At 38.2% G+C, this 17,663-nt stretch overlaps 1 protein-coding gene across 1 annotated transcript in view; it reads right to left on the reverse strand.

Moving 5' to 3' along the window:
• The window catches only part of adamts10 (ADAM metallopeptidase with thrombospondin type 1 motif, 10), a 61,496-nt gene continuing 43,833 nt past the window's right edge, over positions 1 to 17,663 (reverse strand). Inside the window, exons 18-26 of the mRNA XM_007550935.2 lie at positions 15,592 to 15,715; positions 5,724 to 5,804; positions 5,386 to 5,549; positions 5,156 to 5,282; positions 4,205 to 4,334; positions 3,875 to 4,079; positions 3,349 to 3,525; positions 1,836 to 2,001; positions 1 to 763 (exon numbers count right to left, since the gene is read on the reverse strand). Of these exons, the coding sequence (XP_007550997.1) occupies positions 654 to 763; positions 1,836 to 2,001; positions 3,349 to 3,525; positions 3,875 to 4,079; positions 4,205 to 4,334; positions 5,156 to 5,282; positions 5,386 to 5,549; positions 5,724 to 5,804; positions 15,592 to 15,715 (1,284 nt within the window). The 3' untranslated portion in view covers positions 1 to 653. The remainder of the gene's footprint in view (positions 764 to 1,835; positions 2,002 to 3,348; positions 3,526 to 3,874; positions 4,080 to 4,204; positions 4,335 to 5,155; positions 5,283 to 5,385; positions 5,550 to 5,723; positions 5,805 to 15,591; positions 15,716 to 17,663) is intronic.

The following is a 17,663-nucleotide window of genomic DNA, read 5'->3' on the forward strand; positions in this document are numbered from 1 at the left end:
AAATATCTTGCCATCAGTGGCAATGGAACAAGTACTTTTTTCCATCAATATTAATAAATTATTGACTTGAAATAAGCTTGTATCTAAGTTACTTGTAGGTCAGTTTTGTCTTCTTTCAAGTGAACTAACATATTTGCATCAGAAACTAGACCAAAATGAATTGGTAAGATTTTGTGTTGTTGCAGTGCTGTGGGCACAGATACCGTGAAAATCATTTCCTTTCAAGGTGGATGTTTTAAAAACGTATAACAGGCTAAACATTTAGGCCACTCAAGTAATAAGAAGTGGAGTTTAAGATTACTGAAACCAGTCCCGTAGCCAAAATAAAACGTATAGCACCAAAATATTAAGACAAAGTCAAAGTTTAGAGAGGCAAAGAGAGGGTCAGCTGCTGCCTTCCTCCCTCCTTCCTCTCAGGTTTCAGCGCTGGACCCTCTCCTCCAGTGGAATGATGTTTGGTCCAGAGATTTCAAATCTGGATTATCAGTGAGGAGAGGAAAACAAAGCACCCCTCTGACTAACTTCAGGATCTGTTTGTCAGCATCGACAGTGGACCCCAAACTTGAACCGACGGAGAAACGGTGAAGGCTGCTGCAGCGAGGCTCAGTGGAAAAGGTTCAGTCTTACTGTTTGACCCCGCAACCGCAGCAGCGTCAGTGTCCCTGGCAGGTCTTACAGCACATCTGTCTGAAATATGGCCGGTTGCAGAACTTGAACCTGAGCACCAGGGGGCAGTACGCCACAGTGCTCACATCTTTACACTCTGCAGAGACAAAGAAGAACCACAGCTTCACTAATGTGTTGGACAATCTGATATTAGCAATTTATCTACTCACCTCGGCATATATAATCTTTTTCAAACTACTAAAAGTCACACAGCAAAAACATTTGTTGTATGCTAATCCTTTTAAAATCTTAATGACAAACTGTTTTTGATAGATTGAGATTTGTAATATAATTTAAGATAAGATTATTTCCTCCTGTAGAAAATGGTTGTTGAAAAATAACAGCCTGTGGATTTTGAGGATGTAGCATTTAAATCTTTGATAAAACCAAAAGCTTCAAAGAGTTCACAAAAATATCAATCTGTTAACAAACTTAACATAATCAAAATGAAATCCGGAAGGAGGAAAAAAAGAATAAATGCTGCATTTATCTTATCTAGTGTTCACTAGGTCAGGATTTATGGTAGTTCAATTACTGTGGTGGGCACCGCGAAGTAAAAAGAACCAAAAACAATTGTAGCTAACGTGCTTCACCAACCGGAAATTTAGCAGAAGCTAATGCTAAAGTGCTAACTTCAATTTAAATTGCACCTGCCCTTGAAAAACTGCAACCCTCGAGCACAAATATATTTTACGTCTTCTACAACGCTCTTACATACTGTATCTATTATTATATCTTTCTCTCTACCAACAGTTTTCAATTTTGTTCCCTTACGTTTCTTGTTTAAAATTAAAAAAAAAGAGAACGCGAGGAAACTGATCTACTCGGTATTCGCCCCTTTCAAAATAAGAGCATGGATATAAAAGTCTACCTACTTGAAAAACTCTTAACTGCTGATAACCAAAACTTCACCATGGATGTTTAATTTTAATCAACTGATAATCAACTGACACTTATAGCTTTCCCTAAATTTATCGAGGGAAAGCTATAAGTGCATTAAATAATTTCAAAGTTAGCTAAAAATGCTGAGCGAAAAATCACCTTTGCTATTAGCACATTAGCGGAAGTGTGCCCACCACTGTTCCCTGAACGTAATCTGAATAAATAAAAACTCCTCTCGGTTCGACAGAAAGACAGAATATTACCAGCACTGAAATTTGGCCTCTGACCTTCTGGGTTCTCTGAGTTGACGGGCAGACTGGCGTCACATTTGCTCTTGCACTGCTGCATGGCGGCGGGCCGCTGATGCTCCAGACACTCGTTGGATGGCTGGCCAGTGTGGGCCAGGCACTGAACCGAGCGCATCTCCTGACCCAAACCACATCTGGCAGAGCACTGAACCACACAAACACGTTTCACAGAAAGATAATCCCACCACATCTCAACTTGGTTTCCCAGAAGTTTAATTTAAAAGATAAAACTAACAGTGCTAACAGGAAGACTAGTGGCTAACAGTTAGGCTTAATCCAACAGGTAACAAAGACTTAGGAAGCTTACATATAAACACTTCCTATTTTTTAATTATGCTCTTTAAAAGCTGCAAGCAACTTCCGGCTATTTCTGATAGCTCCTAGAAAGTTAATTTTCTTCTTTCAATGCCCCACAATGATTTACTAAAATGTCAATACTGAAGCATTAAACATGGCTATTTAAGATACCTAGATTAAATTACTCCATGAGATAAAACAGAGATTCAGTTTATTAAGTAGTTGTGAGAATTTCATAATTCATGAAGTAAAAAAAATGCAGTAAAAAGAAAGAACACCCTCTTTAAGTTCAAGGGTTTTATTTATCAGGAATGGAGACCAAACAAGAAACTGACAGAAGTGACAAAATTTTATTCAATTTCAGTTTAAGCAGCCCTGATCCAGTGACTGCCTGGTTTGAAACTCAAAAATGAATTTTGTTTTCCAAACACTGCACACACCACAATAAAGCTTTGATATATCACTGTAACCACTCTTCAGTTTGGAAGTTGTTACTGAACAAAAAGAGACTCAAAAAGTTAATTCTCAGACAATGAACTATTTTATATGGATAGGTATTTCAAAGTCAAATGTGGGATAATTTGTCAATAAAACAATCCTGATATATTACAACATTTTGGCTGAAAAACAAAAGAATTTAGATGTTGCTATCCTCATGTTTGTAACAGTTTTTAAGTTTATTATATCATTTTCTGTCCCACAGAAAAAAAGACCCATCCTCTTTTTGCTCAATTTTATGTTTAACTTAATTTTAAATCCTAAAAATACTAAAAAAAAAAAACGGCAAATGGCAAATAGTAGATACTGATCTAAACTTATAAGTTGTCTTTTTCTCAAAAAGTCATGTGACATTTGTGTCTGTAAATGAGTTTTATTTGGCTGGCCTGAGAGTAAAAGTGGCTCTTCAGTTTGTACAAGTTGCAGACCGCTGGCCTAGTCCAAGTTCAGACCTTAAAATGATCAAAATGTTGCAGTGGAACCTTAAGACACCAGCTTCAGCTTGCCATCCTCAGTCAGCGAAAGCAATTTAAACTTAATTTTCTACACACTTACCGGCTTACCCAGGAATCTGTTTGTTTTTGTAAACTCCAGGTTGAATTTACATAAATTTAGAACATGGTAAAAGAGGGTGTACTTTCTTTAACAATGAACTGAACATTTTGATCAGGTAAAAATGGTGAAGGACGCGTCTCACCTCGCCCCACGGGCCTGTCACCCAGACAGGAGGAGGGCAGCGCTGCAGGTTACAGCGCACCCTGGAGGTCGGGCGGCCATTTTTGGGACACTTTGAGTCTGGCAATGTGTTGCCGCTCTCCCCGCTCTTACACAACACCACTCGGTGTCGGTAGCCGGGACCACAACTGGGTGTGCACTGCATACAGGAGGAAGGAAAACTATGTTTAAACCGACAGGCACAACGGCGGAGAGATGGAGGAGCAGGGAGGTCACTGCGTTCATAAGCATGCAAAAAAATATGAAACTTCATCAGTCCAGCAGGGGGCAGCAGCTGCAACGAAACAATGCAACAGAGTTTTTGTAAAACCTGACATATTAATGTGCAAGTGTAAATTTTGAGGTTATTGTCCTGGCCAATAATGAACTCTTGTTTCATTATTGCAGACAACTGTGTGTTTTTGGGATGGTTCAAAACGGCAACTGGTTGTCTAAAACAACTGCAAAAGTCAAAGTAAACATGCAAGACTGCAAAAACGTGTTTGTACCTCGGACCAGTCCAAGGCCAGCCACTCTGGAGGGCAGCTGTGGTTGCTGCAGGGCTCTGTGAACGAGGGGCGGGCGGAGCTACAGGCCGAGTCGTCCAGGACCTTCTCCTCCACCGCAGAGATTCTCCTTTTACATAACACCTCCCGAGTGCGCAGGCCGCCGTTACAACTGCGGCTGCACTCCGACCACTCTCCTGTCCACCAGCTGGAAGCGGAAAGAAACCTGCTGTTTGTTTTTAATATCCTCACACGCTGCTGTCGCATTAAGAGGGAAATGCAAGACAAGTTTTTAACTCCCTCTCATGCAAAGACAAAGTGATCAGGACTCACTTTGGGGAGCACGGCTCAGTGTTGCAGGATCTTCTCTTCTCTTTGGGTTTGCTCTTCTTGTCACAGAAGTGATTGTAGACGACAGAAAGATCCGACTGCCTCTTACACACAACCTGCTGGATCTGTACACCTGACCACAGGTGAGACAGAAAAAATACAACACAATGCCAAAAGAAACACATTTTATCACCCAAATTTCACTGCATTGCACTGCAAAAACACAAACTCTTAGCAAGTATCTGTTTAGTTTCTAGTGCAAATATCTTAGTACACTGGAAATAAGACAAATCTAACTTCCAAGTAACTTTTCAGCAAGATATAAATGTTTGTTTATAGTTAATAACTCTATAGTATCAATAAAAGTACTGGTTCCACTTGCAGATTAATTCACTAACAAGACATTTCTGCCAGTAAGACTGGCATCAATATTCATGAAGTATTGACTTAAAACAAGCTCCTCTATCTTGCTGAAGAGTTACTTGAAAGTTAATTTTATTTCAAGCATATTAAGATATTTACACTAGAAACTAGCCCAAAATAAATGGTAAGAGTTTGTGTTTTCCCAGTGTACTTGAATTTTCTGTGATAATTGCTCCCCATTTACTCCTATAGCAAAATCAAATCTATTGCTAATTTGTCCAGTGAAGGCAACTAGGAGTTCATTGAAAAGCCTGACCTGCTGATTCTGATTCTGTCCAATCCAATTGCTAAAATCAGATTATTTTCCTATTAATCAAATGCAACCACAATGTCACGACTGTGTGAACAGTTCATAACCTCAAAGCAACCCACATGTGTATAAACGTCAATAAAAAAGTAAAAAGTTGATGTTTTCACTGTTAAATTTCATTTCTTTATTTACATTCAGGTTACGAGTTGATCAGCCAGTGACTGTGTGTAGCCGATAAAACAAATTTAAACATGTATTTGTGTTTTTTCTTGCTCTCCTACCTCCAGCACACAAAGCCGAACAGCGGGACCAGGACGTGTACTGCCAGGCGAAGCCGCTCATGGGATCCCTGCTGACAGGCGGGTTGAAGCGATAGTGGATCCCCTGGTTGTCCTCCCTCACCAGCACCTAAACCCACAAATGCAAAACAGGATTAGATTCACTAATTTCACTTTATCAAATTCTAACTGTGCATCTTTTGAACACTATATTTCTTCTGTCCCACTCCTACCATGACAATGAGGGTCATGTTTGTTGGGCCCAGAGCTTCTAGCGTTTCTGGACCGTCGGTGGGCCGCCGGTAGTGGAAAATCGTCCCGGCAACGCTGAACCTTCGAGGCGTGTCAATGTTAAGCTTCCCATTGATAAAATACTGGTCGTTTTTGCTCTTCAGGACTGGAACACAGAGAAGAGAGATCAAAAATACACGCCACAATTTGAAGCAAACTGTAAACACATGAGCAGTGACTTTAAAACCAGTATATTTACCTCTCCAGTTAGAACTAGCATTAGTTTTTAATCTGAATGAGACTTTTTGACAAGTGTTTGTATAAACCATCTTCGACTTACCAAGGTAGTTGAGGGAAATGTTGAGCTCTTGAATGTGGATGAACACTGATCCTTTAGGAATTCTCACCACTTCTTCATAATCTGGGAGCAGAAAACGCCAAAAAAAAACAGAAAAAAAGAGAAAGTGAAATGAAGGAGTTTTATTCACTGTGGACCAGTGTGGTGTTTAACTCTGTGGGACATCAACGTGCTAAGCAGGGGCTTCAGTTTCCAGCTGCATTCCTGGGCAGACATCCTCCAGTCTCTGCTCAGAAACAACGTCTCTGCCAGGACCTGGCTTCTCCCATTTTCCCTCCATTCACTCCATCTGTCTGTCTTTCGTCCATGTTTCTTTTTTTTGCTCATCTCACCTCCATCTCGCCTCACTCTGACTTTCTGAGCTTCGCTCTGCCGTCCAGCCAGAAGACCAGGTGCTGAAGCACCATAAATAACTCCAACTCACTGGAGGATGACAGAATGAAAAAGCTCGACTGGAATCTAATTCCTTCCAGCGATTCTTTTTTTGGTTGTGAAGCTTTGAGAGGCAAAAGATTTTGGTTTCAGAAAATTTAGCAACACCTCACCACCTATGTGACAGATATGGTGGACAAATTGGGAATTGACATACACTGCAAAAACATCAAGTCTTACCAAATATTTTGTCTAGTTTCTAATGCAAATATCTCAAAACATCTGAAGTAAAACAAAACTAACTTACAAGTAACTTTCAGAAAGATAAAATAACTTATTTTAAGTCAAAAATTGAAAAAGTATTAGTTCCACTGGCAGATTATTTCATCTATAACATGGAGAAAAAGCATCACTATAATTTAAATAATCTGCAAGTGGAAGTTGTACCTTTTAAAATAAATGTTAAGGACAAAGAACAGGGGAAAAAGGAATGCTAAAAGAATCAAAACAGATTGAACTTTTTTTTATGTTTTCTCAAACTAAAAACACAAACTTCACTGCATCACCATGCAGAAATGCAAAATTTTACCTAGTATTTATGTCTAGTTTTAATGTAAATATCTCAGTACAATTGAAATAAGATAAAAAATAACTTACAAGTGACTTTTCAGCAAAATATAAGAACTTAATACAAGTGAATAATTCCTTAATATTGATGAAAAAGTGCTAATCGCACTGGCAGATTTGTCTTTGTTACAATTTAAATAATCTGTCAATGGAACTGGTACTAATCAATAGTAAGAAATTATTTACCTAAAACAAGCAACCAAATCGCTCTAAAAGTTTCTTATTAGTTAGTTTTGTCTTATTTCAAGTGTACCAAGATATTTGCACTACAAATCAGACCAAAAATATTTGGTAAAATTTAGTGTTTTTGCAGTGTAAGTGCATCTATGCTGAGATTGGAGCACAAATAAAATTAAAATAAAAAAAACACAGGAGCATTGGGAAATCTGATCTTTCACTTTTTTCGAACAGGCTGAACTCCAGTACACATTCATGTCATTTTTCTTAGCTTTACAGTGCAGACGCAGTGGTTTGGCTTCATTCTGTGGTCATAAAACTCTCCCTATAGGGATAATGTTATCACTTGGTATGTTAATAATAGAGTAAAGAGGTTTCTGGGATATTCTTGCAATGTAATGCATAGTTTTATACTAAGTTTTGCCTATATGCCTCGCATACTTTTGTTTTTTTGTGCTTACACTTATATTTACTGCCTTACAGCTTTATAATCTGCACATTGCAGAGTCTATTGGCAAACAACAAAACCAACAAAATAGAAGTGGTTTACTGTAATGCATGTGAACTGTGTGCTTGCATGTCATAATGCAGATGTGTGAGACAAACAAAACGGGAAGCCACACATATAAAAGTTGCCCCAAAACTCTGCTGCAGGTCAAAAACTCCAGAGGGAGACTTTAAATCACTGAAGCAGACAGCAGAGGAGAAGTGTTGGCTGGAGGCTTTTTTGGAGTTGGGAGAAATCAAAAGCTTGCTGTAGACATGACTGAGTGATTCTCCCAGTCATAAATCCTGACCAGTACCAGAATAAGCCTCCAGTCCTGCGCCTGGAGTTTGAGTTTGAGATGAAAAAGCCCTGTGCTGTCATTGTGACCGAGTCTACTTCACTTTGAAAAGTAAAGCTTCATTTAATTTAAACTCACTTTACTGTGCCGCATTTGAAAGATACAGCATTATAAATCGATTTTATTAAAAAGCATAGCTGGATGTTGCAGGATTTTGTAGTTTTTTATTTTTTTTAGTTGTGGAGGAATTTCATCCGCTCTTCTTTCCATCCTTGCTTCAGTTTCTGGAGGCTTTCAGACATGGATAGACAATAAATCAATAACAATGTATATCGCCATAGACACCTGATCAATATCAATAGAAAACATGTGACAGAACTCACTAAACTCAAATCCAGAACCACAAGGCATTCTGGGAGATATAGGCAGCCTGGAGAGGCTTAGGTAACCTGTCATGGCTAGTTAAGCAAGGTTAGTGACATTAACTAACTCACCCACTCTTTGGTTACCTAGCAACAACATGTTGAGCAACTTGTGGTTACCTAGCAACAACATGTTCAGTAACTTGTGCAGCAGAAGCTTAAGGTTTCGCCACTCATAGGAGCTTAAAAATAAAAAAAACAACGGTGTGGATTGAAAACTTGATAAAACAGGAAAGGTCATGCCATCAGTTTGGTAGTATTTCAAATATTTAAAACAAAACTAATCAATAATTATTGATATTGATATGAAAGGGTTATACTGTGATACGTTTTGTCAGCCCTACTTCTAATAGAAAGTGACTTTCTTTAAACACCAGCTGTGGCTGCAGATGTTCTGAAAGCTGCAGGGACGTCAGACGGAGGCTGACAGGTTGACCCGGTTCTTGTGGCTTTTACAGCAGGAGTGCATGTTCAGGGTGTGGCCCGCCCCAGAGAATCATGGGAGGGGGCGGTGGGTGTCAACACAAACATGAGCGACTCTGGAGTTGGTGTTGTGGGCAGACTGTCACCTAAAATACATTTGATAGCAGCTGGACCTCAAGCTGCAGCGGTCGGATTTACATGCCGCGTGTTTTTGAAAGTAGCATCTGTGTGTGACCCTTCTGAGTTCGACTCAGGTCCAGTAGGTCGACGTCCTGACAGACACATTCAGGTTCACTGTATTTATTCTAACAAAACAAAACAAAAAAAACAAAAACAAATCAGGTTGCTGGTTAACATCAGTCTGGCAGCTTCTGCCCCACAGTTACCGACGGCAACAGAAAAAGGGGGAGGAGCTGTCAGCTACTGGTTGCTATGGTAACCACCAACTGCCAAGAGCGGCATAACAAAACTTAAAACACCAACAAAAGTCTGGAGAAACAACTTATTGACTAAACAAATTAAAATTCAAAGAATATATAAACAAATTTTCACAAACTTCAGATCTATAATATTGTTGAAATAAAACAATATTACGTGTGTGTGATGGTGACGTTGATTCCAGTTTTTAATTACATAATGGCCCTTTATAAACTCGGGAAGTTGTTTGGACAAACAGTTGCTTTTGGTGAAAATCTGTTTTGAGTTTATGCAGGCATAACCACTTCTGAAACACTTTTTAATCAGATTAAAACGTGTTTCAGTGTTGTTTGCATGGGTTAGTGTTAACAATCCACTTTGAATATTCTGATTCATGGCTCGCATTTATGGGATGCCAAACTTTGGACTCTTTTCACTGAAATGTTACAGGACTGTACAGACATTTCTGATGATAAACAGTTGAAATAAATGATAAAGATGATGGCAATAAAGTCATTTGGTATTTCTTGAAGTGCATTCTTCAGAAAACAATTCAAATAAGTCAGATAATTCTTTTTTCAAGATATGTGCAATTAAAATAAAGAAAAATGCAGGTTTCAGAAAAAAACAAGTCCTAAAAAGTGTACAAAAACAATAACAAATGTGAACAGATCAAATCTGAGTTGCAGGACTGAGATTTGTAAAAATAAACAATGAACATATAAACACAAAGAGGTGAGTTGATGGTTTTAGTAAACAAATGTTGCCAAACAGGATCCAGCTTGTTTTGTAAAGCAGTTTCACTAAACATGATAAAGGCGATCAAAGAAATGTTTCAACATAAAGAAGTTCAAACTCATGTTCGACTGTGAATAGGACTTCGAATTTCAATGTGCAAATATGGATGTTATGTCTGCATCACTGACATGATAATCTTCCTCAGAACTTTTGAAAATATAATCTGTAAGAAGGTATTACAGATACTTTTCATTTTTGTTTTAAAAATGTTTTTCTATTTATTTTATGTACCATTCTAATCATAAATGTCGTGTTTTTATTAGATATAAGCAGAAAATCATCATAATTAACAGAAATAAAGGCTTGAAAACATCAGCTTGTGTGTAATCAGTAAGTTATTTCGCTTAGTGGATTGAATTACTGAAATTTACTAACTTTTAAATGTATCTGACTTGCACATACCTGATTTTAAAGCAAAGTCTGGCCAGTCGAGGTAAAATAATTGCAGAAATTATGATTATTTTGAAATCCTTGCAGTGTTCATTGGCTTCATTTGAAACTTCAGCAAAGTTAAGCCAGTGCTTGTGTAAATACATGATTATGAAAGTATGTTTTCATCTTCTGATTTGCCCAGAATCCATCTCTCCAAGATGCTCTCTCGATCCAAGATAGCAAAAGCCAGATATGCATATTTCCTCAACTACAGACTGTGTTGCATACCTTCAAATGGTGAAAGCTTCCCGTCTAACCTCTGGGAAGATGAACACTTGCTCCAAAGTTGAAATTAAACTGAAATACTTTCTTTTATTTGATTCTAGCCTGGATTGACTACACTTGGATGATGAAAGCAGAAGGATAACAGGTGAAGCGTTTTGATTTCTACCTCCTTCAGGCAGCGAGTCGTTGAAGACTCCCTCCACCGAGGTGCAGCTGCTCCCATCGCCGCCGCAGATCCGACAGCGATCTTCACGCACGTCCGACCCGAGCACACGATCGCAGCCCACGTGCTGCGACAAAAAGACAGGAACGAGTGAGCTGCAGAGGTCAACCGGGGTCACGGGCGGAAGAGGGCACAGTCGGTGAGCTGAGAGGTGTCAGAGGCCGAGCTGACGAATTACCTCCTAATGTCTTCCAGACCGCTTTTTCAAAACACAGAAATATCAGATAGAAAACCCAGATGTGTGCTGCGTGTTTTTTTTGTTTTTTTTTTGTCTGATCCTGAGCAGACACAACGCTCTTTGGTCGCTGAACTCAAGGCTGTCGACATAAATAAATTCCATGATGAGCGAAGCAGGTGGTTTCACTCAAACTCTTAAACAGGGAACAAAACTGAAACTAAACTGTAGAAAACGAACGACGACTGCTCCGATTTCTGTTCCTGCACGCGGCGACTGGTTGATGCCAGGCAGCGTTAATTTTGACAGCAAATTTAATTTTACTCAAATTTTATTTAGTTTTAGTGGACAATTTATAATAGCATTTAAGCGAACAAAATTATGTATAAAATGTAAATACTTTTTGATCAATTCACTTGAATTAACACAAAATTAATCATGTTATAGCATAATGTTATTGTATGACTAGAAAGACAGATTTAACTTTTTTTCCCCAAACATCTATTTTTCTGATCTTGCTTTCAACAGTAACATATTTCAACCAGTTGGCCTGCTCTGCCTGAAAATTTAAAATATAACCAATGATAGAAGTTGTATGAGTGTATTTCACTCTTTCACAATTAATTCTAATTAACTGTGATTAATCACAATTAATGAAAAAGTGTAAAAAAAAAAAAAAGCACCTTTTTCATTAAATGTTTAAGAAAATGTTTTGTCATCTTAAACCAAGCTGTTTCAGATTTTCCAGGCTTTTATATTTAGGATGGCTTAAAATAAGTGATTTTGTTTTAAATGCAAGTTAGAAACGTTAACTATAAACTGGTTGTGCTTCGGTGGAAAGATAATTCGCTACTGCAATATGTGCATACCGCCTTGGTTTTATCTAAATGTTCATTGTATTGATTTTTTAAAGTGAATTTTCCGCTGAGCACTCCAGTTATGGCTTGTTTGGCCCTTCATACTTCATAAAGGATTGTTTCTCACACCTTGTTGGAGAAACAATCCACACAGAAGAAACTCGCAATAAGCAATAAATCAGTTAACTGCATGATAAACTAAAATATCATGCATTTGCATNGGAACTGGTACTAATCAATAGTAAGAAATTATTTACCTAAAACAAGCAACCAAATCGCTCTAAAAGTTTCTTATTAGTTAGTTTTGTCTTATTTCAAGTGTACCAAGATATTTGCACTACAAATCAGACCAAAAATATTTGGTAAAATTTAGTGTTTTTGCAGTGTAAGTGCATCTATGCTGAGATTGGAGCACAAATAAAATTAAAATAAAAAAAACACAGGAGCATTGGGAAATCTGATCTTTCACTTTTTTCGAACAGGCTGAACTCCAGTACACATTCATGTCATTTTTCTTAGCTTTACAGTGCAGACGCAGTGGTTTGGCTTCATTCTGTGGTCATAAAACTCTCCCTATAGGGATAATGTTATCACTTGGTATGTTAATAATAGAGTAAAGAGGTTTCTGGGATGTTCTTGCAATGTAATGCATAGTTTTATACTAAGTTTTGCCTATATGCCTCGCATACTTTTGTTTTTTTTGAGCTTACACTTATATTTACTGCCTTACAGCTTTATAATCTGCACATTGCAGAGTCTATTGGCAAACAACAAAACCAACAAAATAGAAGTGGTTTACTGTAATGCATGTGAACTGTGTGCTTGCATGTCATAATGCAGATGTGTGAGACAAACAAAACGGGAAGCCACACATATAAAAGTTGCCCCAAAACTCTGCTGCAGGTCAAAAACTCCAGAGGGAGACTTTAAATCACTGAAGCAGACAGCAGAGGAGAAGTGTTGGCTGGAGGCTTTTTTGGAGTTGGGAGAAATCAAAAGCTTGCTGTAGACATGACTGAGTGATTCTCCCAGTCATAAATCCTGACCAGTACCAGAATAAGCCTCCAGTCCTGCGCCTGGAGTTTGAGTTTGAGATGAAAAAGCCCTGTGCTGTCATTGTGACCAAGTCTACTTCATTTTGAAAAGTAAAGCTTCATTTAATTTAAACTCACTTTACTGTGCCGCATTTGAAAGATACAGCATTATAAATCGATTTTATTAAAAAGCATAGCTGGATGTTGCAGGATTTTGTAGTTTTTTATTTTTTTTAGTTGTGGAGGAATTTCATCCGCTCTTCTTTCCATCCTTGCTTCAGTTTCTGGAGGCTTTCAGACATGGATAGACAATAAATCAATAACAATGTATATCGCCATAGACACCTGATCAATATCAATAGAAAACATGTGACAGAACTCACTAAACTCAAATCCAGAACCACAAGGCATTCTGGGAGATATAGGCAGCCTGGAGAGGCTTAGGTAACCTGTCATGGCTAGTTAAGCAAGGTTAGTGACATTAACTAACTCACCCACTCTTTGGTTACCTAGCAACAACATGTTGAGCAACTTGTGGTTACCTAGCAACAACATGTTCAGTAACTTGTGCAGCAGAAGCTTAAGGTTTCGCCACTCATAGGAGCTTAAAAATAAAAAAAACAACGGTGTGGATTGAAAACTTGATAAAACAGGAAAGGTCATGCCATCAGCTTGGTAGTATTTAAAATATTTAAAACAAAACTAATCAATAATTATTGATATTGATATGAAAGGGTTATACTGTGATACGTTTTGTCAGCCCTACTTCTAATAGAAAGTGACTTTCTTTAAACACCAGCTCTGGCTGCAGATGTTCTGAAAGCTGCAGGGACGTCAGACGGAGGCTGACAGGTTGACCCGGTTCTTGTGGCTTTTACAGCAGGAGTGCATGTTCAGGGTGTGGCCCGCCCCAGAGAATCATGGGAGGGGGCGGTGGGTGTCAACACAAACATGAGCGACTCTGGAGTTGGTGTTGTGGGCAGACTGTCACCTAAAATACATTTGATAGCAGCTGGACCTCAAGCTGCAGCGGTCGGATTTACATGCCGCGTGTTTTTGAAAGTAGCATCTGTGTGTGACCCTTCTGAGTTCGACTCAGGTCCAGTAGGTCGACGTCCTGACAGACACATTCAGGTTCACTGTATTTATTCTAACAAAACAAAACAAAAAAAACAAAAACAAATCAGGTTGCTGGTTAACATCAGTCTGGCAGCTTCTGCCCCACAGTTACCGACGGCAACAGAAAAAGGGGGAGGAGCTGTCAGTTACTGGTTACTATGGTAACCACCAACTGCCAAGAGCGGCATAACAAAACTTAAAACACCAACAAAAGTCTGGAGAAACAACTTATTGACTAAACAAATTAAAATTCAAAGAATATATAAACAAATTTTCACAAACTTCAGATCTATAATATTGTTGAAATAAAACAATATTACGTGTGTGTGATGGTGACGTTGATTCCAGTTTTTAATTACATAATGGCCCTTTATAAACTCGGGAAGTTGTTTGGACAAACAGTTGCTTTTGGTGAAAATCTGTTTTGAGTTTATGCAGGCATAACCACTTCTGAAACACTTTTTAATCAGATTAAAACGTGTTTCAGTGTTGTTTGCATGGGTTAGTGTTAACAATCCACTTTGAATATTCTGATTCATGGCTCGCATTTATGGGATGCCAAACTTTGGACTCTTTTCACTGAAATGTTACAGGACTGTACAGACATTTCTGATGATAAACAGTTGAAATAAATGATAAAGATGATGGCAATAAAGTCATTTGGTATTTCTTGAAGTGCATTCTTCAGAAAACAATTCAAATAAGTCAGATAATTCTTTTTTCAAGATATGTGCAATTAAAATAAAGAAAAATGCAGGTTTCAGAAAAAAACAAGTCCTAAAAAGTGTACAAAAACAATAACAAATGTGAACAGATCAAATCTGAGTTGCAGGACTGAGATTTGTAAAAATAAACAATGAACATATAAACACAAAGAGGTGAGTTGATGGTTTTAGTAAACAAATGTTGCCAAACAGGATCCAGCTTGTTTTGTAAAGCAGTTTCACTAAACATGATAAAGGCGATCAAAGAAATGTTTCAACATAAAGAAGTTCAAACTCATGTTCGACTGTGAATAGGACTTCGAATTTCAATGTGCAAATATGGATGTTATGTCTGCATCACTGACATGATAATCTTCCTCAGAACTTTTGAAAATATAATCTGTAAGAAGGTATTACAGATACTTTTCATTTTTGTTTTAAAAATGTTTTTCTATTTATTTTATGTACCATTCTAATCATAAATGTCGTGTTTTTATTAGATATAAGCAGAAAATCATCATAATTAACAGAAATAAAGGCTTGAAAACATCAGCTTGTGTGTAATCAGTAAGTTATTTCGCTTAGTGGATTGAATTACTGAAATTTACTAACTTTTAAATGTATCTGACTTGCACATACCTGATTTTAAAGCAAAGTCTGGCCAGTCGAGGTAAAATAATTGCAGAAATTATGATTATTTTGAAATCCTTGCAGTGTTCATTGGCTTCATTTGAAACTTCAGCAAAGTTAAGCCAGTGCTTGTGTAAATACATGATTATGAAAGTATGTTTTCATCCTCTGATTTGCCCAGAATCCATCTCTCCAAGATGCTCTCTCGATCCAAGATAGCAAAAGCCAGATATGCATATTTCCTCGACTACAGACTGTGTTGCACACCTTCAAATGGTGAAAGCTTCCCGTCTAACCTCTGGGAAGATGAACACTTGCTCCAAAGTTGAAATTAAACTGAAATACTTTCTTTTATTTGATTCTAGCCTGGATTGACTACACTTGGATGATGAAAGCAGAAGGATAACAGGTGAAGCGTTTTGATTTCTACCTCCTTCAGGCAGCGAGTCGTTGAAGACTCCCTCCACCGAGGTGCAGCTGCTCCCATCACCGCCGCAGATCCGACAGCGATCTTCACGCACGTCCGACCCGAGCACACGATCGCAGCCCACGTGCTGCGACAAAAAGACAGGAACGAGTGAGCTGCAGAGGTCAACCGGGGTCACGGGCGGAAGAGGGCACAGTCGGTGAGCTGAGAGGTGTCAGAGGCCGAGCTGACGAATTACCTCCTAATGTCTTCCAGACCGCTTTTTCAAAACACAGAAATATCAGATAGAAAACCCAGATGTGTGCTGCGTGTTTTTTTTGTTTTTTTTTTGTCTGATCCTGAGCAGACACAACGCTCTTTGGTCGCTGAACTCAAGGCTGTCGACATAAATAAATTCCATGATGAGCGAAGCAGGTGGTTTCACTCAAACTCTTAAACAGGGAACAAAACTGAAACTAAACTGTAGAAAATGAACGACGACTGCTCCGATTTCTGTTCCTGCACGCGGCGACTGGTTGATGCCAGGCAGCGTTAATTTTGACAGCAAATTTAATTTTACTCAAATTTTATTTAGTTTTAGTGGACAATTTATAATAGCATTTAAGCGAACAAAATTATGTATAAAATGTAAATACTTTTTGATCAATTCACTTGAATTAACACAAAATTAATCATGTTATAGCATAATGTTATTGTATGACTAGAAAGACAGATTTAACTTTTTTTCCCCAAACATCTATTTTTCTGATCTTGCTTTCAACAGTAACATATTTCAACCAGTTGGCCTGCTCTGCCTGAAAATTTAAAATATAACCAATGATAGAAGTTGTATGAGTGTATTTCACTCTTTCACAATTAATTCTAATTAACTGTGATTAATCACAATTAATGAAAAAGTGTAAAAAAAAAAAAAAGCACCTTTTTCATTAAATGTTTAAGAAAATGTTTTGTCATCTTAAACCAAGCTGTTTCAGATTTTCCAGGCTTTTATATTTAGGATGGCTTAAAATAAGTGATTTTGTTTTAAATGCAAGTTAGAAACGTTAACTATAAACTGGTTGTGCTTCGGTGGAAAGATAATTCGCTACTGCAATATGTGCATACCGCCTTGGTTTTATCTAAATGTTCATTGTATTGATTTTTTAAAGTGAATTTTCCGCTGAGCACTCCAGTTATGGCTTGTTTGGCCCTTCATACTTCATAAAGGATTGTTTCTCACACCTTGTTGGAGAAACAATCCACACAGAAGAAACTCGCAATAAGCAATAAATCAGTTAACTGCATGATAAACTAAAATATCATGCATTTGCATTATAGTTTTTCTTGTGTCTCTCATTTCTACCAAAGACTGGATGACAAAAGGCGACTTCAGTATCTGTTTTATTTGTTGTTTTGGTTCTTTTGTTTACATATTCTAGATCAGGGGCCACCAACGCGGTCCCCGCGGGTGGCCCCTTAGAGTGGGAGCAACTCAAAGGTCTTTTTTTTACTTGTAGTAAAAAAAAAAAAAAAAACATCTTGTACATAGCGCACATCTGAGTCTGTGAGGGTCAAAGGGCACCCAAAGCTTAAATCTTATTGGTCCGTTTGCTTTTGTTTATTTGGCGGTTTGGCGCTTTTTCTGTAAGCTAAAACTGAATGAGCGCAGTTTGAACCTCCCGTAGTTCTAGGAGCGGTTCGGATGCCGGTTGAGCTTTTTACCGTGTTCGGTTCTGACGGGTCGCCGGTTCAGAGCTTCTTTGACGTTTCCCGAACCGGAGAGTTAGCGGGTCACCCGTTAGCTGACATCTGCCGCTCCTACTTAGCGTCGCGCTAAGACTGCGGGTTAAACAATTTAATCTAGTTGAAACGTTTCCCAAAAGAGTAAAAACTGAACATTGTTGCTTCACCTTCTCCTCCTCTGGACGTCTGACACCAGAACCGGGGATCAACATCCTCCTCTTTCCGTGGATCACAGGTCAGCTTCGCTTCCGTGTCTTTATTTGTATTTAGCATCGTTTGTTTAAAAAAAAAAAAAAAAAAAGGCCTCGCTGCTTTAGTGGTTTAAGTTTGCGCTGGTTTTGTGCGACGCGCAC

This window comes from Poecilia formosa, unplaced genomic scaffold, assembly GCF_000485575.1.
Source record: "Poecilia formosa unplaced genomic scaffold, Poecilia_formosa-5.1.2 Scaffold38, whole genome shotgun sequence".
Classification (NCBI taxonomy): Eukaryota; Metazoa; Chordata; class Actinopteri; order Cyprinodontiformes; family Poeciliidae; genus Poecilia; species Poecilia formosa.